Raw genomic sequence first — 27,137 nt, forward strand, 5'->3', positions numbered from 1 at the left:
ACTAACGGCAGCCCGCTTTGAACACCATCCGACATGTGAAGGGTATAGAGTGAATGGTCCTAGGTAGTTTACTAATTCGGAAGCAGTTTCGTTCAACTTGCAGAAAGTCGCATTGTATTTCACCAGCACATCCAGGTTACACATAGGGTGCACACGCCCTCCGTACATGCCTTTCTTACACTGCTAACTCTGAAGTGATCCTTTGGACTTCACACAATCTGATCTGTCATGTGCACTTTCGTTGTACTATATATAAAGTATTCTGGTACCCAATCTTTTCCTTAACTGAGAACGTAATTTGTGCACTCCTCTACCCATCTCCTGCCATCCTGTCTCCCTCCGTTCCCAGCATGCCCACCCCGAAATCCAAACGTACTCCTCCGCATTACTCTTGCCACTGTCATAACCGCCGCCAATACACCCTTCCTGAAAACCATTCTTCGGACTTTAATTTGTTGTTCATTGCGCTCTCACTGCCGGGAGGAGGAGTGGGATCTTGGGTGGTAAATAAAAAAAATATTGCACCAATTTATCCAGAAGCATTGTTTGGAGGGTACGTGTAAAAATACTGTAAAACGTAAGATTAAAGTCGGATGCAGTTTCCGATAGTAATGACTCATTGTAGCAAGCCGACTAGCAATCGTGATGGGCGTGTGAGGCTATTGAAAAGGAGCGCTGCATTTACTTCCGCCTTAGTAACGCGTTGGACGGTGACGTCTTCTTAAAGCCCCAGCCATGTACTGGTGTCCATCCCCGTTGTATTGAAAAACGTGTTGCTATAGCTCGTCAAGTTTACTGTGTATGAAGTGGCATGTTTTCGATGTGTTATGTCTTAAATCACTTTTAAATGCTCGAACTCCGTCCAGATCGTGGGTTCTGGTAGCAAGGTGAATGTAATGCATTTTGGTCCAGTAGCCCCAGCACCATTTTGGTCACTTTGTATCACATCTTAATGCCAAACAATACCAGGCGCACACACGGAGCATGCGTAATAACACATTATAATCTTACACATGATGTGTCATTTTGACAAAATTACTCATTTTAAGTACCTTATACTTGGGGGGGCTTTGTGTGGCTGTGTGTGTGGGGGGCTTTGTGTGGCTGTGTGTGTGGGGGGCTTTGTGTGGCTGTGTGTGTGGGGGGCTCTGTGTGGCTGTGTGTGTGGGGGGCTCTGTGTGGCTGTGTGTGTGGGGGGCTCTGTGTGGCTGTGTGTGTGGGGGGCTCTGTGTGGCTGTGTGTGTGGGGGGCTCTGTGTGGGTGTGGGTGTGTGTGGGGGGGGGGGCTCTGTGTGTGTTTGTGTGTGTCATTTGCGAGATAAAGCTAGTGGCATTGTAAATGACAATGCCATTTATTTATGTAAAAAAAAACATAAATAAAAATAATGTCAAGAGCAATGCCAATAGCTCTAACTTTAACAAAGGCAAAACCATTGCATTGTAAATGCTTGTTTTGTAATGTGCCTAGCTGTGGATTTTGAACCCTAGCTTGGGGAAACCTAGCAAACCTATACATTATTTTAAACTAGACACCCAGGGGAATCCAGGATGGGGTGACTTGTGTGACTCTCATCAGGTTCTGTTACCCGGAATCCTTTGCAAACCTCAAATTTTGTTCCCCAAAAAAATGTTCCTCATGTTTCTGTGATGGAAAGTTCAGGCATCTGCATGGATCCACCAACTTCCACCCACCCAGCATTCCTCAAATTCTCCCAATAAAAATGATACCTCACTTGTATGGGTGGGCCAAGGGCCTGCGACTGGGAAATGCCAAAAACATAGGGTTTGAGGGGATAGCACAGCAAACTCTAAGCGTTATATTATATTTAGGGCTCCCTGTTTTCCGTTTTTACAGATAAATACAGACAGAAAACATTGTGTTTCCTGTCTGTATTTATTTTTTAAAGTGGAAAAATACAGTCAATTGGCTTCTTTTTGGGTGACTCTCTAGGCTGTAATTATTGACTTTCAGGCCAGTTGCTGTACATATTGGCAGCACAGGGAGTTCTAAAGCCCACTGATATTTGCTTACATTTATTACTGCAAATCTCTACATGCATTTGTGCTATTATGGCAATTGATGAGTGTATTATTTTTGACTGTGTAATTTGCACGTTTAACCGTTAAATAAATGTGGAAATATACATATTATTAACAAACCACAAAATAAATAGGGATAAATACCAATAAGATGGGCAAAAAAACAAATATGGATAAATACAGACGGAAATGTGCAAAAAATAAATACCATAAAACCGGAAGCCCTAATTATATTTCAAATAAGTTTTTAGGCGATTCTGCATTGGACACTCACACAAGTGAGGTATAATTTTTATTAGGAGACAAAGGGGAACGCTGTGTGGTAGGACATTTGTGCCTAGATGTCCGATGAACCTGGGAGCAAAAACGCAGGTGACACCCTTGAAAAACGAGGTGGTTTTGTGATAGATAGGTGGGTACCTGTGTTTTTGGTCCCAGGCTTGTAGGCATCTAGGGGAACCTAAACAAAAAACAGACATTTCTGAAAACTAGACACCTGTGTGAGTCCAGGGAGATGTGGCATGTGTTGATCCTCCAACATTTTCCTTCCCAGAATGCGCTGCAAACTTCAAATTGAGCTAAAAAGTGACATTTTCCTCTAATATCTGTGTGGAAAAGTTGTGGTATCACCTCATGGCACAGATTTCCTACCACTCAGCATTCCCCTCAGTCTCCTGATAAAATGATACCTTACTTGTGTGGATGATATCGAAGGGCCAAAATCTTGTAGAAATTGTGGGGGGCCCAAAGCGGGTCCAAAAGGGCAGTTTGTTTAAAGGTTTTTAGGCTGACGCTACTTTGGGCAACCACACAAGTGAGGTATAATTTTTTCTTGGGAGACCAAGGGGAATACTGGGTGGTAGGAAATGTGTGCCTGCACGGTGATCCTACAACTTACCCACACAGAAATATGAGGAAAATGTGACTTAGCAAGTAAATTTGAGGTTTGAGGGGAAACTCTGTTACAAATGCTGGGGGATCTATGCAAGCCACACCGCCAGCCAAGAGTCAGTACACGCACACCACCATCCACGCGTCAATTACGAAGACCGTCAGCCAAACTCCAGTTCACACAAACTGTCCGTTGTTTCTAGTGGTTTTATGCCCCTGCTTGGGGGCAGATGAGACTAAAAATATCACTGAAACAGCCAAAATATGTGCTTAAAAAACGGGAAACGACCCTTGCCTATGGGGCTGTTCCCTGACATGCCCATAACATACCCCTGGTGCCTATTGGGATTTCTGCCCACCCCGGAGGGAAGGGGGCAGATAAGGCGCTATTGCCCCGATCTGCCTTCCAGGGGTGCGGGGAAGGAACGCTCTTTTTGGGGAGGGGCAATTCAGATGCCCATTCTCTGCAGCCACCAACCCTCCCTAGGGCTTTTTGCTTTCTGGGTAGATCAGGGGCTACTGCCCCCAATTCTCCCCTTTCCAATGATATCTCTCCTATCTTTCTACGTGCTTGGGGGGGGTTGAATAAAAAGTGAAACTGAAATGAACCTTTTGGCTCATTTCAGATTAGGTTTCAATGAAATGACGTCAGCGCAACGTGCTCGCTGATCACCGTTTCAGTGAAACAGAAATACCTCTGGTGCCCGCACCAGAGGAATTTCCTGTGCCATGTCGTCAAAACCGTGGGAGCCGTCCGATGCACATTAGCACTTTTGCGCTCGTCCGACGTACCCAAAGGGTTCCAGAAGTTTCAACGTCTGACCGAGGGATCCAGGGATGATGTCCGTCTTAAAAAAGATGTGTCGTGCAAAAAACGCTTGCCTTGAAATTAAAACATTCATGGGGTGGGGCTTGTGTGTTAAAGCTTTTCAGGTGCCCAGTTCTCAGTTATTTTTCTAATTTCATTTATATGGCGCTTTTAAAAACTTATTCGCTTTGGGGTGCCACAAAGTTAGTAAAATGAAGAGTTAAAATAGCTGACAATATTCGGTTCATAGAACACAAAAGGTTTCAAGACATTTATGAAACTGAATCAACCACAAATAACTATTTCAAAGCTGGGCACCGAACAAAAACAAGCATTTGCAATGCAATCGGTCTCACATTTGAGACCTAATATGTAATTAGCTATGCAGCACATTAGCCTGGGTGCTGAAACATCTACTGTTCTTTAACATGGAGGAAAAGTAAGCACCAAACTGCGTGACATGTCAGGTATGGGAACACATGTAGAGAAATATTGCCTTTCAGCGGAACATGATATAGTCCAAAGCTCTGTTTTTAATATAAAGTCAGGCGCTTCAGTGTCATATCACTGAAAAGACAAGATTTGAAAAAAAAATATTGTAATCTACTGGTGCTCGTGGAAGACAATTTTTATGGACTGGAATCTAGAGAATGCTAAAGTGATTCTGGTATTTTTGCTGACCTTTGCTGGTCGTTTCCAATAAGAAAGTTAAATGGAGGCAGTTGCCAGAAAAATTAAAAATAAACAAAGTCCCTCAGCAGAAAGCAATTCTGCTATTTTACTGACCTCTACTGATCATTTTCTATAGAGACAGTTAAATAGAGGCAATTGAACAGAAAAAAGTCCCTTAGCAGTAGCAGCCAGCCCTAGGGCTGATCTCCAGAGCCCACAAAGTACATACACATAAGTATATACTAAAAGTATATACAAGAGGTTTTGAATGCTCGACCTAAAAATGGACTCACAACTACATGTATACCTTGATTTCTAATAATTGAGGCCCTGTGAGCCATTTTCTGCTGATACCGGGGATGTATATAAGACCTATATAATGTAGTCATTGTTCATATCCGCACCATCCTTGCATATCTATACTACTATTATAAAGAGAGAACTGTGCCCTTTGAGCCAGGTAAACTCGAAAAGTACACCACCAATCCAAACACCCAATACATCTTTGAAAAAGTCAGGGCAAGCAGAAGGACATAGGCTATATAAAAACAAAATATATATATGTTAGAAGGGAAACGTAATTTTTAAGGGAAAGTAGTCCCTTAGAAGAAGCGCCAGCTAACAACGTGCTTGCTGATGCGTGGAGCAGACAGGAGAAAGGAAGCGACACCCTCCAAGGTCCGGAGCGGGTAGAAGAGCGTCGACATGCCCAGGGGAGCGCAGAGTAAGAGCGGAAAGGAGAGTCGGCAGAAGCGGCCAGGACCAAGAGAACGAGCGCAGAGAAACAGCGGAAGCGACACCCTCCAAGGTCCGGAGCGAGTAGAGGAGCGTCGACATGCACAGAGGAGCGCAGAGTAAGAGTGGACAGGAGAGTCTGCAGAAGCGGCCAGGACCAAGAAAACGATGGCAGAGAACCAGCGGACACAAGCGTGGGCAGAAGCGGCCAGGACCAACAAAACGGGAGCAAGAAAACACTGTACGTACGGTCTGCTGCTCCCGGCCGCTCTGCTGCGCCTCTCCTGCTGCAATGCTGCCCCCAGCCCCCTTCTGCCCCGGGCAACGCCGGGGCGGGCTGCTAGTTATATATAAATGCGATATATTACATTGTGATTAGTTACTACTTACCCCTTTATGCCAGCAAAGAATGTACAACAAGCAAATTCTCAGGCTACTTTTCTCACCATTTTGCCAGAATGAAGAACACCTTCTCACACCCCTTGTGAGAAGCGGTAAAAATACCACAAACTCCACAAACTACTGTACATCCGGGGCGAGCGAGGACCAAAAGCATTCAGGAAGCTGCTTCTCCAAGAACATCCCAAATTCTACCCACACATACATCTGTCCGTGGGCAGAACTCACCCAGACTGTACCCAGCCTGGTACGAGTCTCTCAAGCTCATCTAGGATTGACCAGCATATTTGTTCCTGCAGCAGACGCTTCAGTGGTGTGAAGTCGCAGCGGTAGGCTCATTCGAGACATAGGCAGATGAGCAGACATTAGCATGGCAGGTCTGCATGGTGGTCGCAGGAGCTTGGTCACCTCAGCTGCGATTTAAGTAGGTGCTAGCTGTAATTTCTGGGACGAACGAGGGCTTCCACATAGTGATGGTTCTTCTTGGAGCAGTTCAGATATTAGGCAGCAGAGCCAGATAACACAGTGCTGCTTCAAACTTTAATAGCTTGCACAGTTCAAAACAGGAACCCATTAGGACGAAAGCAGCCCCACACAACACAATTCACTCCTACTGGCAGGCAGCTAATTCTGTGAGTACTGCCTGTCAGGAAGCCACTGGGCTTCACCTTATGGACAGTTTCTCCCTCTGCAGGACCAGGTAATCTGCTTTCCTCTCTCAGCAGGCAGGCAGGCTTTTTGGTGCTAGGCAGACCCTCAGAAAGAAGTGCAGACTTCAGGAAATGTTTTCCCACCTCTGGTCATGCAGACACACATCCTAGTCAGCGCAGTCACAATGAACTTGGCAAAAATTTGTGTAGTCTGGGTCCCATGTTTGTTTGTTTTTAACTCCTTTTCAAATCAGGTGGATGTGGATCCACTGTCTTAGGCTTTGGAACCAGGTTTGGTTGGTTAGATTTCAACTGTCATTTTCTTGCAGTCTCTAAGGCTCAGTCTTTGTGCAAGGCGATAGCTCTCCCATTAGATAGCAATGATGCTGGATCCAAGGAGTATTAAACAAGCATTTGCAATGCAATAGGTCTCGCATTACTGAAAGTTTGAGCTATTGGCATTGCATTATTTTTACAACAGCATTAGCTCAAATTTTCAGTAATGCGAGCAGTGCTTTACAGTGTGCAACTCCAGTTAATTGAAATAAATGCCACCTTGAGTTCAGCACACTTGCTAACCTGAATCAGCTGGATGCAATGTGGCAGGCAGGCTACTAGAAGGACGACACGAGACAGAGCAGCCCTGCAGATTAGATCACAAGCTCTGCAGTGCCGCGTGCGTGCGTGCTGCTGTGACAAAAAGGTAACATATATGACAACAGCACTACTATCACCAGTGGGCTGTCTGACCAACAGAGAAGCCAGCCCTCAATTTAGATAATCACATGCATCAGATCTGGAGTGTGCCGCGTGTTATGCTGTGAAGGTAACAACACTTCAGTGGCAGGCAGTGGCTGCCTTCAGACCCAAAAAGGATGACAATACAGAGCAGCCCTGCAGATTAGATCATGACACATCATGCAGCAGGATCACAGATCTGCAGTGCCGCATGTGCGTGTCTGCCGTGCTGCTGCTGACATTATAAAGTCGTAATGCGCACAGAGCGGTAAACAACAACACTGTATGAGGCTGCCTGACCAAAGAAAAGTACTCATATCACAGAGATCTTTAGTGCTGTGTCACTGTGTGACCGTTCGCTGCGTGCAGTTGCCGCCTGCAGTGAACAACACTAAAGCATGTGGCAGGCTGCCGGACCGTGACGGAAGGATGATGAGACAGTCACACACCAGCCCTGCAGAAGATCACACATGTCTGCAGCATCACAGATCTGCAGTGCACCACGTGTGTTGTGCTGCAGCGCTGTCTGACGTAGAGGTAATGTGCTGCTTAGAGCTCACAGAGAGTTAGTATACTACTAACTTAATACAGTCACGTGAGGATGCCTGACAAGTTACGTTCTGGTGAACTTTACTGACTCCTCCATGTCCTGCGGCGGCCATGGGTGACGGGACCCGTCCTGGCTGGTTTATTATTGCCTCGAGTCGAGTTAGTCGCCCTCCTGTGCAGGCAGCTGCAGCGCTGCATGATTGTGCCAGTCAGGCACACAAATCACTCACACTGACTGCGAGTCGTGGAGTAGAGTTAGACCCGCCGAACCTGTGCGCTTGTTCTCTGGGTCATCCGACCGAGGCGAGTTGCACACACCCCCCACTGGGCAGAGTCTCTGTCAGACTAGCAGCAGCTGCTGCCTGGTTACTGCGGCAACGAATCTGGGCAGCAGGCCCTGCCCGGGGTCTGGTGCGGGCGCGATCGCCACAGCGAGCCATGTGGTTTCAAATATCACGCCCTTGTCTGGGCACAATTATTGAAACCACATGGCAGCGGTGCGGGTAACCGACACCAATAGGCCATGGGAAGAGCAATGCCCCCGTCTTTGGCTAATTGCGTGCTGTCTGATAAAAAGACACACGCAAAGGCCAATAGCGTGGGCCAAAAGGAAAAGCACACGCACAAGCGTGTGCAATTCCTAGGTCTGCTTTGAAACCCCCTACAAGAGGTCTCTCTCTGCGCGAGCAATGCTACGCACTGCAACGCTAGGCGTGAGACCTAAAAAGGGCATAATGAAGTGTGTGATCTAGTTACCCGGCTGCCATCAGCCTTCCTGAAACAGTAATTACAGGCAGACAAAACGGCAGGTACTGTCTAGAAATTACCTCATCTCGAACAGAAACGGCTATCCCTCCCCTCACGTTCTATCAAATGACATTGCTCAGGGGCCGTTGCTAACAAGGGACTCACAGCATATCCAAGGGTAGTCCTGTCTCCTTCCTCCCTCACTTCAGTGTCTGTCTCCTCCATCCAGCCACAGGAATGCAGTCATTACACTTCCACTGTCTGGGGAAGCCTATATCCACTCTCCACCATTTGCCATGATAAATCGGGAGCTATCCAAAAGGGATCCCAAAAGGCCCAGTACTCAGAAAAAGTCTCGGTATGTTGAAAGTCTATCACACGGGTGCTACAAATCAACTGTAGGCACATCCACACAGAATATCAGTGCAAGGGTCGGAGGTTCAAACTAAAGAGAGTGGGGTCCCTAGATCGCACTCTACTCTGACACAGAAAAAAAGGTCTGGTCATAGCTAGTGATTCAGAAAACTCAGTATACTGCCATCACAACTTTTTGTGACTAACTCATGGGATGGAAAATAGTTCCATGTATGTTCTGTAGGCGTACTTGGAGTGTCCTGCGGGTCACAAAACAGGTACTGGACCTCACATTACCATAGAGGGGTCTAGGCTTCTGTACACAGGCTTGATTAGATAGATTATAGGGCGTAATAAAATCAGGATACCTGCTTCAAACGCAGTCAGACACTCAGAACCGGAACACACATCTATTATTTAGGGGACATTCCCTTCAAAACATATGTGTACTTGGATATCATGCTTTCTTGCTTTATCTGAGGGCTTTCATTATGTCCTTTATAGCCAATACAATTATGATCTTACCTTCCATTTTGATACTCATGTCCTTCACCAGGATAGTATATATAAAAAAAATGGAGAATATGTACTATATGCCTATTGTGTGGCAGGAAAGGCAGTAGGTAGAGGGCACTCAACTATTCAGCCAGGGTAGCTGTATGTCCCAATATTGCCTCTTCAGTTTGTATCCTATAAAGGAACAGATTAGGGGACACTTTTCAGTTTTAGTCACTCTGCACAACTGGTGGGCACACCTTCGAGGTTTGTGAAATCTACTGAGTGTGACCAGAAATAATTCTTGGCTCTCCTCACATGACTTTTACACATGGTCTCAATAAGAAAGTCAACTGTAAGCAGACTATTCTAGTACTTGTACATTTAATCTTCTATTCAACGCGCTCCGGCAGAAGGAGCCATTGACCATTCTTAAGAAGGTGTGGAGGGGGGGCTAAATCCCATTCTGTTTCCACAAAGATGTTAAGACCTGCTCCATTCCGGACTCCCTCATCAGACAGAGCGATAGACTTGGAACACACAATGTTAGCATAATTACGTTTTTCATTTATTAAGGCTCTATGCATTGCATTCCGTTAGGGAAGATGCTTGAAAGACATAAAAATGCACTTTTCAGCTTGTTTAGCTTTAAAAAAGTCTCATGCACCATGACACTTTGATCCTAGTTCAGGAATACACACATTACTACCTTTATGTGAAAAGACTTGAAAAGAAGTGGGGGACTGGGTGTAGGAAGGTGGATATCTGACTATATGGTTACTCCAACTTTTTGCCTAGTGTTTAGCTGGTTTTTGACTTAGTTGGCCTGGGATCCTGGAATTCAGGGCCCCAGGCTATCTGCGCTCCCTATAAAATGGACTCCATGTACCTTAGGTGCATACCAGATAGGATATTGGGTCACCTTTGTGAGCCCCTGTATAGTGTACCATAGGTACCCAAGGCCTACCAGGGGCTGCAGCATGTATTATGCCACCCCTGGCTGGCCATTTCAACTGACACCACAGGCTGATCACTCAGCGTGGGTAAGGTGGTGTAATCACCCCTTGCTTAGATATAGTATACCTATATAGGGCTATTGTCCAGGGTTCCTTTCCAGCAGTGTGGAAGAAGGCTATTGTGAAGCCTCTCCTTAAGAAGCAGTCTTTGGATCCTGGCCTTCTTAAAAACTTCAGGCCAATCTCTCTGCTCCCGGCCCCTGCAAAAATACAGGAGGCACACCTCAACTCTCACCTCTCCACTTTTCTTGAGACCAGTGAGTATCTTGATAACACACAGCACGGATTCAGAAAGTACCACAGTACCGAATTCGCACTCACTGTTGTAGTAGACAACATCAGACGCAAAGTGGATAGTGGCCAAACTACAGTACTGGTCCTATTAGATCTCACAGCCGCGTTCGATACCCTGTCTCCCGCCATTTTAACATCTCGGCTTAGGGAGGCAGGGGTTACTGGGCCGGCCTTGAATCTTCTTAACTCCTTTCTCCTTGGTAGAGAACAGAGAGTAAAGCTTGGAAATTTCCTCTCCCCTGCCAAGTCATTGCAATGTGGGGTGCCACAAGGGTCGGCCCTTAGTCCGACCATGTTTAACATCTATGTGGCCCCCCTTGCTAGACTAGTAAGATCGCAGGGGATGGAGGTGGTGTCCTACGCCGTCGACACCCGGATCATAGTGTCACTGGCTCATTCCTCTGTCCATACATCCGCCATTAGCTTTACGTCATGCATGCAACATGTGGCAGATTGTCTTGGTCTTTGGGAAAGACCAAGATGTTTGGTCGAGCAAGTGGTGGCCTTCATCTCTTGGCACCTGCCCCACTCCCTCCCAATCAGCCAGAAATCTCGGCGTGGTCTTTGACACCACTCTCTATGACGCTCCAAGTAAATAGGACTGTGGCCACATGCTGTGGTGTTATCAGGATTCTAAATAGGATCCGTAACTATCTTTCTCTCCAGGCTCGTAAGCAGATTGCAGTCGCTCTTGTTGGCTCCAGGCTCGATTATTGCAACTCCCTGTATGTGGAGTCCAACAAGGGCCTTATCCATCGACTGCAAATCGTGCAGAATGCTGCAGCGCGTTTTGTTCTGGCCCTCCCCTTGGCATCTTCAGCCACGACTGCTAGGAGAGATCTTCATTGGCTCCCTGTTCAGCATAGAGTCTTTTTTAAGATTCTATGTCTTACATACAGAGCTCTTGCGGCTGGCACGGACGATGCACTTGGGTCTCTGCTTACCCGCTATATCCCAACCAGATCTCTTCGATCTGCTGGGTTATTTCAACTGGTAGTGCCCCGTACAAGGCTAGCCAGATGGGGAGCGAGAGCTTTTTCTGTCGCCGCTCCTTAGCTCTGGAACTCTCTTCCACTTGAGGTCAAAACCCTACCCTCAATTGATCTGTTCAAAAAGGCCCTTAAGACGTGGTACTTTACCAAAGCCTACCAATGAGATAATGCTGGTTTGATTTGCGAGCTGTTTTATTTGAATTAGGCGCCTTGATGCCCATTGGGCAAAGTTTGCGCATGACAAAACTCATTTCATTCATTCATATCTACCCTTTATATATATGTCTATATATATATATATATATATATATATATATATATATATATATATATATATATATAGACACATATATACCTATAAGTCACTCCTATGGCAGGCCTTGACAATCCTGGAGGCAGAGTGCTTGGTTTTATGTGAGAGGGTGCCCTAGCATGAGCTGAGCCCCTCTGCAGCTTTCGGAACCATCTCCTTATAGCTGTTCTATGATATAGCCATACCATATACTCTTAAGTGCATTATAATCCTCGCGGTTAATGCTAACTTTGGTTTGGCTTTATCATAACATGTCGTGTAAAGTGTCGAACGCTTTGGAATACTACCAACCCCCCCCCTGCCCCTCCTCCCCCCGCCTGGTGGCGGGGGTAGCATTCCACCCTTCTAGAGGGAGAAGAAAAGTAGTTACTGCTTTACCCGGTCAAAGTTAAACAGAGCCTCAGCATCACAAAATGAATGCTGCTGCCACAGACCAGACACGAGTCTGACCTCCTGCTGCTGGACGAAACTCCGGCAAGGGAGGCCTGGACAATAGGTTTCCTGTCAGAGGAGGTGATAGCACCTCCCCAGACAGCCTGTAGTTTATTGGGGAAGGGTGGGTTGAATGGAAAGATGCTTTTCCAGACAGTGCCTGGGGCATACAAGGTGCTCAATGCATAGCCCGGTTCAAACCAGTTGCTGGGGCACTCCAGCCCGCTCTGGCGCAAAACTGGACAAAGGGAAAGGGGTGAAAACACCCCATTCTCAGGGTCCACCCATAGGAGGGACCTAGCAGGTAATCCAGCCCCTAAAATCAGTATAAAGATGGGAGCTGTGTCTAGAGACTTTAGATTAATCCTGGAAGAAACTTGGATACGAACTCTTGGACCTTCGACGTTCTATAAATCGACTAGAAGACTGAAGACCTCTCCCTTGTGGTAGAGGAGTGACCACCCTGTGCCAAAGAGGCACCACCAGTAACTTGCCTGTTTGCTTTGTCGCTGTGTGGCGGACACGAGAGACGTGGGACCGGATACCCTGGACATCCGGCACTTTGTTAACAGTGCAACTACAGAGGCACCCTCGAAGTTGTGCATTGGGGTTTGAGAAGCCCTAGACCCGAGCACCATTTGCACCAAAGCTCAGCCCTCCACACTCCAAGAGTGCCGCGTGGGGCCTGCTCCTGCATTTCAGCTCGACGCGTCTTTCCGGTTGTTAGCCCGTTGGCTAATGAGCCCTCCGAAGACGAATCTTTGAAACTAAACGGCTTTCCTGGTTGCTCCAGCTTCCCTCCAAAGTAGAAGCTACCCAGACCTTGCTGGTCTGACTCGAAGCCCATCTTCACTTCCTGCGTGGATTGCGGTGACCAAGGCTTGTTGGGTCCAGTCCGGATACCGACACCGCAGTCAACTAGATCCTTCGTGGGACAGCTCGAATCAGCTCCTGGTGGTCGTCGACGCCTCCTGGTCCTCGTGGCTGCAGAGACAAGCTTCGCCTCTTCACCTGAAATCGCTCGACATCGCCTGGTTTCTTCCTGGTTCCTTCCTGGTCACTGGCTAGAGACCCAGACTCTGTCCCCCCTGCTTTCAGGTTCTTCTCGCCTCCGATCCACCTGGACACTTTTCCTCTGGTCGCCTGCAGCACTTCTTTGCAGATCTCCATAGAAAATATTGACGAAACCCGACACGAAAAGACACCTATGCACCCGGCTTCCCTGGGTGAGGTAACTCAAGTACTCCGGTGCTCCCGTGGGTGTTGACTCTCGAAGTCTCCTAGTTTAAAGGGGTTTTACCGTAGTCCATCCGGAATGGTCTTAAAACTGTAACTTTGTAACTTCTATGTTCTCCATTGTAAGTCAATGGTAACTCACGACTGTGTTTAGACACTGCACGCGTCTCCCGTGGGTCTCCTACTTCCTAACCTTTAGTTGTCTAGTGTAGCCCCAGCGATTTCCTAGGCCCTAGGCCTATTCCCTATTCCTGAAGTGACTCTTATACCATTTACTTAGTATATGGTTTGTGAGGCCCCTAGGGCAGAACTGTATTTGTGCAACTTATAGTATGCTTAATGAGTAACTTGTGATGTATTTCGATCTCTGACCTCATAAAGAGTTCAGAGGGGTTGTGTTAGAAATAAATACATATATATTTGATATATACCTTGTGTGGTGTCCTTTCATTTGGTACTCAAGGGATTATAATTGGTAAAACAGCTTGGCTTCACATGCTCGCTGAGGTTTTAGCCTAAGACTGCTGGTCCATGCTACCACTAGGATAGCTTGTCTATAAGGTTGACTTTACAACCACCATCAAAAGGGTCGTTTAGGCTGGTGCAAGGGGCCCACTAGAATAGTGGACAACATATGCCAGGCTAACAACTTCTCACACTGGGTAGATCAGACCTACTAAAATGTGAAATTACAACTGGCCCGCAACAGCAAATCTCAGTCTTAAACCCACTGATTTACATGGCTATTATCCTGCATCCAATAGTGCTCAGCTTAAGGAATTTCTGAAACTGTGTCAAGTGTATATTGTGCACTGGTTACTATCAAATAAATATGCATGTCATCATTGGCATATAATGCTCGGGGAACAATTATAAACACTGCTGAAAGCTCTCAAAGGCACCTATTTGTTAACAGAAAATTAGCATTTGGATAAGAGCTTAACATTCTATCTTGCTGAAGGGGCCATACAAGGCAGCAAGTATATAAAAAACATATACATGCACACTCCAGATCTAAACCTTGAACTCTCACTTTGAAAATTGGAAGAGGGATAGTAGGATAAACAGCCCGATTTTGTTAGCGAACAGCACTATCAATGGCAGTCAGGTGAGGCTTGCGATTAAAAACAAGCAAGCCGATATACAATCACAATGTGAATTATCTGCTTTTAGATGCACGTTAAAATTGCATCGAATTGTGAGGATTTTGGGTGAAAACAATAGAACGATGGGTTTTTGTAGGTCTTTTTTTATTTGAACAAGTTTTATTGATATTTTTATAAAAGAAAAGCATATGCGACAAAACATAATAAAAGAATAATAAATAATAATACAAAAAAAGATATACTGTGACCTTCTAGTGAGATTCAGATCGAAAGAAAAACAGTATAAAGGGGGGGAAGCATATAAAGAATGATGTAAAAGCATGCATTGATCGCTATGTAACAGTCTGGGTTAAATGTAGCAAGGAGAAATCAAATGATTTGGGGGACCTGGGGCAATGAGTGTCCATTCTGCAAAAAAATAGTGACACAAGAGAAATGGAACTGGACGACTTGGACCACCAAAGCGAATTACTGGAGCTACGCACAAAAATGCAGAATTGCAACTTCACCTGGAAGATCTCGAAAACAAATCACGCTGATCAAACATTAGAATTAAAGGAGTCCCTTTCCAGGCAGATTCGGGGAACGTAGAGAACTACGTGATCCGTCTATTCCGCCATAACGTACCAGAGTTTGCAGAGAAAGAAATGATCTTAGATCGCTCACAGAGGGCCAGTCGCCCATCCAAGTGCCATGGGGCGCCTCAAGGCATCCTGACTTGCGTGCCCCACCATCGCCAAAAGGAAGCCATCATGTCTGCAATGCGGGATCGGTGCTCGATCACATTCGATGGAACAAAGATGTAGCTGTTCCAGGACCTGTCCACCATCACGTTGCAATGCTGTTGGGCACTTGAGCTGGCCTCTGCGTTTCTACGAGAGAACAGGGGGGTCAGACACAAACGAGAGCAACCCTTGCGCTTCATCTTCGCCTGGAACAATGCGACACACATAATCCGCAATATGGAATAGGCCCAATCAGTCCTGGGCTTGCAAGCCCTGCAGGAGGAGGGCGCATGCTCGAAGCCATGGAGCCCACCGACCTCAACGCGTGCAAGGGAGAACACTCATCAACCAGTGTGGAAGAAAACAGACAAGAAAATGGCGGAAAAGAGCCACCAAGAGAAAATGGCCTTGCTTCATTAGCTGCAACACCACAGACCCTCATCAGACAAAGACATCTTTCATGGGGCTGGCTCAGGGACTATTCACTACCAGCAGGACTGATTGCGGCACCCACGCTGTCTGTGGCTCCCACCAAACAAGCAACCGGGGCCTGGATGCCTTAGACCCTCACACCAATGATCACCTGGCACAGGCGGAGCTCCAACCCCTCCTCGAATCCAGCAATGACTCGTTGAGTGACATGAGCCCCAAACACCTAATGATTCATGTTCCCAAGAGGGGAATGACTGAGGTTCACAGTTTTGTTTACAATCCCACATCCCTTGATCAGTGACCCACCTGCTTGGAGACCTTCTTTACACAGTGATACTGTCTTGCCGGTCAAGTGGGAGTTGTTGGTAGCAGACCTTCGCTCTTAACCACTGGCAGACCCTCCTATGGTGGTACATGGTGAAAATTCTACGCCTGAATGTCCGTGGACCCAATGCCTGAGTAAAGCAGCTAGCACTCTCCTCTATGCTTAGAGACTCCAACTGTGACATCTGCCTTATACAAGAAACTAACCTCCGAAAGGAGATAGGAAACACAAGCAATCCTGCTGGTCTGACCGCTCATACTTCTCCTCTGAACCAGAGAAAAAGGCAGGAGTGGCGATCTTACTTGCATCCCACTTCCAGGGTCAAGTCCTCCAGACACAGGCAGAGCTGCTGGGCAGACTTCTATTGCTGATTTCCAGTGAACGAACACACTTTTACATATGCCAACATTTATGCCCCTAATGATCACCAGGAGGACTTCATCCTGAATGACATAGGACAGGTGCTGACTACCCGTGATGCAAACACCCTGACAGGGTCAGGGTGCGACGTTAAACCAACTCACTCCTAGACCAGTCAACACAAAGGATGGGAAAAACTGGCATACATGTCGACAGACCACCATAGGCTGGGGGAAATGGGACTGGTAGATGTGTGGAGAGTAGGAACCCCTACCGGGAACGACTGGGCCCACCAAACCTATGCGAGGATAACCTATTTCCTGACTTCTCCCCGCTTCACGTCTGTAAAGTAACGCACCCAGGCAGACAAACGAAATATTGGCACACATTAATTGGCAAAAACAACCAGAAATAATAAAAGGTTAAACAACTGTTTTAGCATATGAAGTACATTTTAATTTGATAAGAACAAAGCATGTGATAAAATCATTAAATCAATAATAGAACTCTAAAAACCATTCTGCATAATTCCATATAAATTCATTGATAAAAAGGAATGCAAAAGTTTTCTATAAATCATAGATGGTTTCCTGCCTGAGTGCGTTACTTTACAGACATTATTTACCCTGACCCAGGAGTACAATCCATATCAGGGGGTCCTTGTTGTTGACATATATTCTCCCCGCTTCACAACAGCCACCGCTCACATAGATATAAGCACAGCTGCTCTGTCCGACCACTCTCCAATCTCAATTACCCTGAACATCTCTGGCCCACGCTCGCCTCCCCACCCATGGTGCCTTAACTCCAAATTCCTGACCTACGAGTTAACATTAAAGAAAATCAGGGAAGTCCTTCACACTTTCCTCAGCACAAATGACATCTCTGGGATACTCTAAAAGGCGGTCCTGATAGGCACCTTCATAGCCATCTCTACCAGACTTAATAAGGATTGAACGGACAAGTGAACCGGCCTAGAAAAACAGGTGAAGGTTTTAGAGGACCCACACAAACAATCAGGCTCCCATAGAGTGAGGAGACAGCTCATGTTGGCTAGAAAGCAAATCAAAGCCCTCGAAATGGACAATGCAGAATATGCTCTCCTTCAAACCAATTAGAAATATTATGCAGGGTGATAATAAAGCAGTGCAAATCCTTGCTCACTAGTTGAGGGCCCAGACACACAAAGAATAGCTGAGATTCAGGGACCACAGAGCCTACGTGTAAAAGATGCTGCTCATATAGCACAGGACTGTGAGCGCTTTTACACTGCTTTCTACTCGGCGGAAGACATCAATCATGAGGACGCTGCAGCCTACCACACAAGCGCCTACTAAATGCATACCATCTATAGAGGCTTTCAACTGGAAAAGGACTTCGGAGAAGATGAGGTCCTTGCAGCTATAGCAAGGCTTCAAGTTGGCAATCCATCTCTGCCTCCTATAAAATGTCCTCACAAGTAAACTATACCCATTACCTAACACCTAAACTCCACCGATCCCTGAACCCTCAAAGCCCTTTCAAACCCTAAACTCCACATATTCCTAAAACATCTCACTGCACCTAAACTCTAACCATCTCGGAACCCTAAACTCCACCCATCCCAGAAAATCCTTTCTACTCAAAGCGCACCCATCTATTAGTGGAAAAAACGCTCACTACCCCTAAACTACACCTACCCTTTCCTATGCCTAAACTCTATCCATCCCTGAACCCTTAAAATTCCAAACCACCCCTAAACTCTACTCACCAGACCATCACCACCTCTAAAAGCCACCCATTCATGACACCCAAAACTCCCCACCTTTAAACTCCATCGCTGAACCCTAAAAACCTTTTCTACATATAAATGTCATCTATCCCTGAACCCTTAAAACACCACTCTACCCTAATCATCACCCATTGCCGAATTCTAAAAAGCTTTCACTCCAAAACGTTACCCATCACTGAACCTTAAAAATACTCACCAGCCCTAAACTCCACCCACCTATAAAATCTAAAAAAGCTCAACACCCTTGCACACTACTGAGCCCTATAAATCCCTCACCATCCTAAACTCAACCAATTTTGAACCCTAAAAAACATTTATCGCCCCATAACATCACCCATCACTGAACCCAAAAAACCCTCATTACTCCTAATCTTCACCCAATTGTGTTTGGATGTTTCCTAAAAAATTATCTTTCCTTTAACATTAATCCTTTAATTATGTGTTTCTTTCCCTAAAATGGTATTTCCTTAAAATTGATTTTCGTGATTTAGTTTCCTCCAAATTGGTTTCTCAATATTCATTTTTCCATTAATTCACATACATCACTATCCAGAGCCTACACTCATTGTCCATCTTCCATTAAATAATCATTTGAAGCATTAAGACTTCAATAATAAAACAGTACTGTAAGGATCTGCTAATCCCCCTTTTCATTTTCTCCTCTAGCATCTTCCTGAGGATCCAAAGCTCTTAAAACCTCTCTTCATCATTGTAAAATAATATCCACCAAACCTTAAAATACCGGCCTACTGTAGCCTGTGAAGGAGATCCAGGATGGAGAAGAAAGCTTTCCATGTTCATGCAATTTAAGCAACTCTAGATATTTTACTTCCTTTCTTTGCTAGTTCTATAAGTTACTTTTAAACATAGTACAACAAGTTCCTTCTCAGATAAGTGGAGAGCATTCCATTAGTTTTGGATAGTTTAAAAAAACAGACAGCTTGGGAAACACTTCAAATTCAAGTATTCCATCCGGGATGGTAGTCTCCAATTCGCGCATCATGATCACCACATTATCAGCAAGGAGGCTAGTTAATGTTAATCGAAATTGCCCCATTTATGTTTTGGTTCTACTTAAACTTCTTTGAAAATAATCAGCTGTAGAATGTAGTGTCCTTGCATTCTAAATATTAAACCTACATGTTGACATTTTCAAGAACAGTTACCTCTCCATTACTTCCATGCACGATTCCAGTTTACTGAGAACCCTCCACCCCCACAATTTTCCAGCTATTCTAAGTTACAGACCTCACCTTTTCACTTCAAACTACCAACTGCATAGCCAAAGCTATGTACTGTAGCATACATGTCCTAAAGTTGAATAGGCCCACTCTGCTAACTTCGAATCTGCTGTGCACAGCCTCTACTTCTTTGTTCAAATTACCACAAACTTCTTCAATCTGGCAATTTATCTCAGGATCAGGCCTACAAACCCAGATTCCAAGCTTACTGAAGCAATAAACAAAATAAATCCTTGATATCTCAACCTAATGCATACATTTCTTTAAATAACCATGTAATCTGTTTTGGTAAATAAAAGAATAAGTTGAAGTGTGTGTTTTTTTTTATGTTTGTAAAGTGGTCCAATAAAAACACAATGGAAATAAAATCTCGATAAACAAAAGTTAAAATTGATCATTGCAGCAAAAACAAATTCAAATCAGTTGTCGAGTCAATCAATTACATTTATATTCATTCCAAAATGCACTTATTTTACTAAGACATTTTTCCATCTCACACAGATTTCCCTGAAAACGTAATGTTGTTTCTCTCTAGTGAACCAACAACTAAAAAATCAACTGATTGCATTGTGGTTGCTGTACTTGTCAAACGACTAGTCTAAGCTGCATTCCGCCATCCTCAGCCAAACCAACAGGTGGCATTAATTCAAAATACAAAACCTCACTCATATGCATTCACACAAATCCCTTCTCAATGACTGCTAACTGGAAACTCGATCCAATCCAAGGGCGTGCGCACATCTTTAAAGAACAGAATACCAACCCTCAACTAAATCTCACAACTTCAGATGCCAAGCAACGTGAATCCTGCTGGCTTTGCTCAAGATGTCAGTGAAGTAAACATCTTTATTTTCATCTGTGGGAAAATATTAAATTAGAATAAATTAATCACTAGGATATGGCGACTCTGCAGCTTCAATGACAACAGCGCAAACTGACAGCTTGTCAATGGCTTGGTCCATCTACCAATAAAAAACGGCTGGTGAAGCAATAACAAGGGCCGCAGCTGCTCAGGCAGAAATTACATTTTGTATGCTCTCATGTACACATAGCAATAAGTAAGCAGTCCCCTGCTCTACGACGATTTAAAACAAAACATGTTATATCTAGCAAACATGTAGGGACTACATGCAGCAAAATAATGCCCATTTCACATGTAGAAATAACTAAGACGTATGTTGCTCATGCACTAAGTAATTTCATAGTTAACATTCAACATATAGCAGTAGTGATGACCTACTTTTGACATGCAACTGAGGAAGGTCTTCGAGTATAACTCACCAGTAGCAAAGTCCAAGGCTTCTACCAGCCATGTAGTGATTTAATATACTGGAACTCACATGAAGCAATAAATTTAGCCTCTGCAAGTTATTTCGCAGATCAACTACAGCTCAATGTAGTTTAGCAGCTTCTAAATCATGTGAAGCAATAACTAAGGCTTGAGGACCAATGTAGTTAATGGTGCAGGATTTAATTAAACTGTAAGAAAACTGCAGCCACTGTTGCAGAAGCCCAAAAAAATGGTATGTGAGAAATCATCTGCAGCTTAGGAGGCTGCAACTCACATGTCACTATAATGAAGCCCTCCAGTGGCAATGCAGTATTTTCTTAGGTTGCCCCATGACAATAAGTTAGTTATACTCAACCGTCAGCAATAATAAAGGCCTATTCTGGCCATGCAATCATTTTGAAGTTATAACCCACCTTTACAATAATTAAGGCCTCTGCTTGTCTTTTAGCAATCTGCAGGTTACATACAAGTCATTTTCACAAATAATGAAAAGCTTTGCCTGACATGCACTTATTTTTTTAGGTTACAATGTTCCATTAAAAATGCTCAAGGAAACTGCTGGGCATTCATTCCATGGGTTATAATCAACCCTTACCAACAAATAAAACTGCTATTCATGCAATATTTACTTAGGGAATAATCAACCCTTCACAATAACTGAAATCAACGCTGCCTAATAAGTAATTTGGAAAGCCAGAATGAAAATTGCCTATAATACTCAATCAGTGGCTTCACAGATTTTAAATCAGCCATAGCAAAGCTAGCCACTTGCTGCTCATGTATTAACTTATTTTATTACTGACATCTTGCAAGAAGGAAATGAGGCCTCTCCTGTTCATGTAATGATCCCACATATGCTGCTGCTCATACAGTAACTTCGCAGATTATAATTTACTACTTGCAATAAGGGTGTGAGCTGCCCATGCAGCGAAGGTATTTTGTGGACTGTGTAATTCACATGCAGCAATAACCGAAGTCTGAGCAAGTATTCTTGTAGGTTAATGGGTCAGGTGTTGTGTTACGCCTTGTGTGCTAAATGGCACAGCAAACATTTCAAAGTAGAGGATAATTGCAAAGCATTACATAACCAGTGGTTAGACTTTCTAGCCATCCACAAGGGGCATCAGGCAATGATCTACTAAGATGTTGCTCTCAAACATGCAAGATGCCCAGAGTGGAGAACGGCCAATGCATCTGTAACCAGAAAGAAGAAAGTGCTCGAGAACAAAGACTGTGTTCCGGTGAGTCCTTACCAAGTCCATAGGCTTTAGCGCAGATCCACTGCAAATTTGCTGCAATTTTGGCCCTGAAAGAGTCATACAACTCCAAGGGGGCAATCTCCACGGCGCATTCAGACAGAGAATCCATGTTTCTTCTCGTGCTTTCACCAGAAGCACACAAGTCCACGTCCACCATCTAAAAGAAAAGCAATTAACAAATCAGCTCTGATGCACAGTCGTGAAACGCCGCTACATCCAGCATGCCACTTGAGCTCCAACAAAAGGCCGTGACATATTTTGTTCTACATCACCATACTCCACAAAGGCCACATTTGAAGTTAAAATGTAGCCCACCGCATAAAGAGGGAGATTAAAAAACGTGTTAGCTATTAAACCCGACAGCGCACCTGCCTCGCCTTTAATCCCTTTCAAAGAAGGGCATCAGGGCTGTAAGATCTGCTGCCCGTGTGTGTTCAGCATCGTGTGAAATGAGATCGAGAGCGCGCAGCACTCCAAAAACATCCTCCTACTGTCAGAGAAAGGGCTGCTTGGCAGCGCCGCCCACTGTGGATGTTCAAGGGTCATAAATCTGCCGCTTTACGGCCAGCCCGCGGCAGCTTTGTGCGCATATAGATGCTTTGCAGTATCAAACACTGGGTATCATTCGGTTTTTGAAATCGCTGTTCATTCCGGTTTCAATAACTAACTATATAAAAACGCCCACAATAAAATGGTGATTATTACAGACTAGTATCTCTATGCAAATTCTCCTATAGAGAAGACATCATCGTTAGCAAGCGGGGGTAGGGGTGTAAACACCTACGAAATGCCGCCAGGGGCTTCCCCAAGGGCTGTGCATTAAGAATATGAAAGAGCCGGAACAGGGGGCTGCCTCCATAAAGGGGCGGGGAAGACGTCTGAAAATAACAATTTGCTGTTCGGTGCATGGCAAACTCATTATACATAACATTTTGATGTAGGGAGAAAGCAAGTCAGAGTACATCTCTACAGGGGAGCCCTGTCCTGTATGAATGGGCAGGCTGGCCACATCTACAAGAACTCTTTGGCTTGCAAACAATGCCACCCGCCCTTGGGTGCCGCCCATCCTTGGGCACTGAGCTAGTGAAATAAGACACGAGGTTACCGGAAGTGAATAGAGAACGCAGCGCCCACTGTGGATGAGGCAGTCCATGTGTTACCTATAGCAACTGGCAAGTCGTTCAACCTATAAGCGTCACCTCAACTCAAGTAAGGTACCACAGGCAAACGAGGCACGTTTTCGACCAATGTTGCCGGAATCGATGTAAAGCAGTCACAGCTTCTGCTAGGAGGCACACGCCAAATCGGAACTCGCCATTCATACTGTGAAGCACTACAAGGTCTCGGGCGCACGCTAGGCCACCAGAGTTTCTGCTAATGTTCTCCAGCGTGTCTATGGGCCACAGAGCCCTGGACTGGCCATACATGGTGTTCACATAGTAAAGGGTCCGGGCAGTAGGAAAGAGGACTCAACACACCCTCTGCACGCAGTACAAGGTCTGTCGCGTAGTGGTCACACATACTGTTCATGGGCTACATATCGCCTGGTCAAATTTGACATGGAACGGGCATACATATAGCTCATACAAGGTAGGGCGCGAGCACTACTGGCATGGAACGATCATAGGTCGAGACATGGACTGGTGATACATGCAGCTCATGCCCTTCTGGCTCTGGGCAGTAGCCGTTGCCTGGTCATGCATGCACATCGGGGCATTACTGAGATGGAATGATGGAACGTAAAGCTCCTGACCACTGGGTCTTGGTGATACTGATGTGGAATGGTCATATATATAGTGCTCATGCACCTCAGGCTAGTACTGCCATGGACTGGCCATACATCCATACATCCATAAATGCACCACTGGGTCTGGGCAGTACTGACGAGGAATGGTTCGACGTACTACTCATGCACTTTAGGGCCTGGGTAGTCCTGACGTGGAATGGTCAAATATACTACTGTTGCACTCCAGGGTTTGGGCAGTACTGAGGGAATGGTCATGTATACTACTGGTGCACTTCAGGGCCTGGCCTTTACCGACGAGGCTGATCATATATACAACTGATGAACTTCAGGGCATGGCCAGTACTGACGTGGAATGGTCCTATCTACTACTGACACTCTTCAAGGCTTGGCCACTACTGACACAGAATGGTCATATATACTACTGGTGCACTTCTGGGCCGGGCCAGTACAGACGTAAAATGGTCATCTACATTACTGATTCACTTCAAGGCCTGGCCAGTACTGACGCAAAATGCTCATACATACTACTAATGCACTTCAGGGCCTAGCCAGTAGATGCGGAAAATATATATACATAGCGCAAACATGGACTGATCAAACATACTGCAAATGTCCTATATGGTCTTGGCAGTACAGGCCAGGACTGGTCATAAATATTGCTCATGCATGCAAAGGGCTGAGCAGCATAGATGTGAACATGTAACTTGCACGGTTTATCTCTTATTGGTTATAGGGAGTTTAGTGATGATCGAGACGAGCACCATATATTCATATTGTTCGTCTATGAAAGTGCGTGGGCAACACCAACCTGGACAAGCCATACAGTACACTCTTCCACTCCCAAGAAGCAGAAATTATCAGTTCAAGCACTAGTCATGCATTAGATGTGAATCAGCCACATTCTGAGCATACTCGGACACCTTATAGCTGACCCAGTCATGCATTACACTATGAGCAGGCGTATGCTACATTCAGCCCATGTCCTAAGGGCTCTTGTGGGTAGTTGTTGTGGTTGCATTTTCAATCCTAATATAAAACATCCTGGCACGCAAACTACATGTTGATAGGGTATCTATATACTAGCCTCTGTTATCTTATCTAATATTGTAAGTTAAAAGCTATAAAAATTATGAACTGATGGTGGATGGGGCCACATTTGTAGAAAGAAACGTGACATGGTTCTTTTTCAGTCCATTAAGTTGCAACGGAGTAGAAAAGATGATGGCCTTTCGAATACTTCTGTATCAAGTTAGATTTATAGGTGACATTTCTTTGGCCAAGTTAACTATAGCTCAACTGTGGGGGAAAGACCAGACATGTCTGCAAGGATGGTTTGACCTCAGAATTAAGAGCCAGCACGGCTAGTCCTCAGGTCAAACCTTCCTCCCAGGAACTAAACTACATCAAGACGTCCTTAATTACCTAATAAATACTTCCAATGTAAATCCTTATTTTTCCCACCAACTTAGGCATTCTTGCCAATTGTTATTACACATTTGTAGACCCAATGAAAGGACTTTTGCCCCCACCAACTAAGTATACCTTTAATAGAAAGATGCTCTTTCCAACTCCCTTTTTTATTTTTACAATCTAAAATATGTTTAGCCAATTAATTCAGCCGAGGTAACTAAGAGGTCAACTGCCGGAATACATTGGTCTATCAGAATATACTAGAGACTGGAATCATGCTGTCCTGGTCACTGGGAGCATACAATCACCCTAGATTCACCTTACTTATCTCAGCCAATGTACTACCCTAAAGCAGTTGTTGTGGCACCTACGGGGAACTTAATTACTGCCTCTACTTCAATTACCTATACCTTCTGGTCCTTAGAGAACGAATACCACCACTAATTGAGGGACTCGTTCCCTTTTACCACTTAAGTTTTTATGGCCAATGTCGACCCTAATTGAGTGCGATGTCGCCTTTGGCTATTAACCAGGACCAGTAAAGATACCAGTGAGAAGTCACTACTTGCCTTGGCTGTCGTTATCCTACCTATAATGCTCCAAAATTACATGTATTACATGCTCTACGGATTCAGTACAGCCCCACTTCCTTACGGGATTCACAAGAAACCCCAAAAGAAGGGCTTTGTCATTCATTATAACCCAATCCCAGCTATGACGTCGCTTAAAGAACATCCCTGCCCACAGGCCTGGGATCAATAACCACGAGAAGCAAACCATCAATACAAGACGGGAGGGAGACTCCGGCAAACCCACCTTTCAAGGCTCCTCCTGCAGGAGGGAGGCAGATGAGGGGGGGATTCAAAACATAAATAAATAGGCAAGGTCAGCTTTGGGGCGTCTTCCACTCGCTGGTCTAGGGAGGAGGCTGTCGATGTGCGTCTCTCCCCCGGTGTCTTCCTTCTCCTCTCCGCCGCCGGGGCCTACATGACACCCGGCCACGAACCGAAAAGCAACGCGATCCCAGGTTGGAAAAATAACACCCGTACGATGAAAAAGATAACAAAAATACACAAAAGGAAAAAAAATGTCAGCAAACTGCAATCCACCAAACGCCAAAATCAGTTGCGGGTCCCCAGTGAATGAATGGCTGCCCCCGGCCGCGGCTGCTCCCGGGATGCCGGGCCAGCGGCGTGTCAGCGCGGCATGGCGCCGGCGCGAGGCCGGGGATGCGGGCGCGGCCTATCGGCCGCCGGTCTCTCCGGACGTTCTGTCTTGCGCGGAGCCCCCGGTTTCGACGGCCGGTGTATGTGTCCCTGCCGCCTCCTCCTCCTCCTCCTGCTGTAGCTGGTGGCTGCTGCCAGTCCGTTGGCGGTGGGGTGGGAGGGGAGGGAGCGGCCTAAAGTGCGCAGGCGCGGCCTGTGCTCTGAGGAGAAACTCCCGGGGCAACTGTCAACTTGAACCGGGCCCAGAGGCAGGCAGGCGGGGAGGAGAGCCGGGTGCGAGGAGTGCACAGGAAACACACGGGAGCACCGGCGGCTGCAACGTAAACAAAAATAAAAGGTGTTTCTGAAATTACGTTGTGATGCGCGTCAAGTCAACTGAAGTATGTGAAGGAGCAGAACCATTCAATTTTACGACCATTACAAATATAAATAAAAACAACGGTAGGTTGTTGATTGCCTTAATGAACTATCTCTCGCTCCAAAGCAATTCAGTGGGGAATTCATTTCTCGCCACAAAAAAAATAATATGGTGGATGTTCCCAAGAATGTTATAACCCGGTATGTCCTGCACCTGCCTACCTAGGTTCTCAGAAATCTCAAGTTTCAGAGAATAAATTGTCATGCGAGAGCATTAATTGAGCATCAATTATCACATTACAGGAAGCGACACCACATGACTTTTGAACCAATGGCATCACAGGCAGTGAAAATACCGGAAGTAACACCACTCCAGTACCCTTGCAAGCAGTGTATTCAACTTTCACCAGTTTTGACCTGTTTACAAATAATCTTAAAAGTTGCAAAGTTAATTATGTGCTACACTTAAAAAAATCATGAGGTGGTGTAACCTGATATCTGTCCGAGTTTTTCCAATGCAACTCACA

At 45.4% G+C, this 27,137-nt stretch overlaps 1 protein-coding gene across 2 annotated transcripts in view; it reads right to left on the reverse strand.

Annotated features, from left to right (window-relative positions):
- Positions 1–26,435, reverse strand: part of CAMSAP1 (calmodulin regulated spectrin associated protein 1) — a 542,816-nt gene extending 516,381 nt beyond the window's left edge. For both annotated transcript variants that reach the window (XM_086921001.1, XM_086921000.1), the window contains exons 1-2: positions 25,844–26,435; positions 21,865–22,027 (exon numbers count right to left, since the gene is read on the reverse strand). In XM_086921001.1, the coding sequence (XP_086777127.1) occupies positions 21,865–22,027 (163 nt within the window). In that variant the 5' untranslated portion in view covers positions 25,844–26,435. The remainder of the gene's footprint in view (positions 1–21,864; positions 22,028–25,843) is intronic.
- Positions 26,436–27,137: the final 702 nt, after the last annotated feature.

The sequence above is a fragment of the Lissotriton vulgaris genome, chromosome 5 (assembly GCF_964263255.1).
Source record: "Lissotriton vulgaris chromosome 5, aLisVul1.2, whole genome shotgun sequence".
Lineage (NCBI taxonomy): Eukaryota > Metazoa > Chordata > Amphibia > Caudata > Salamandridae > Lissotriton > Lissotriton vulgaris.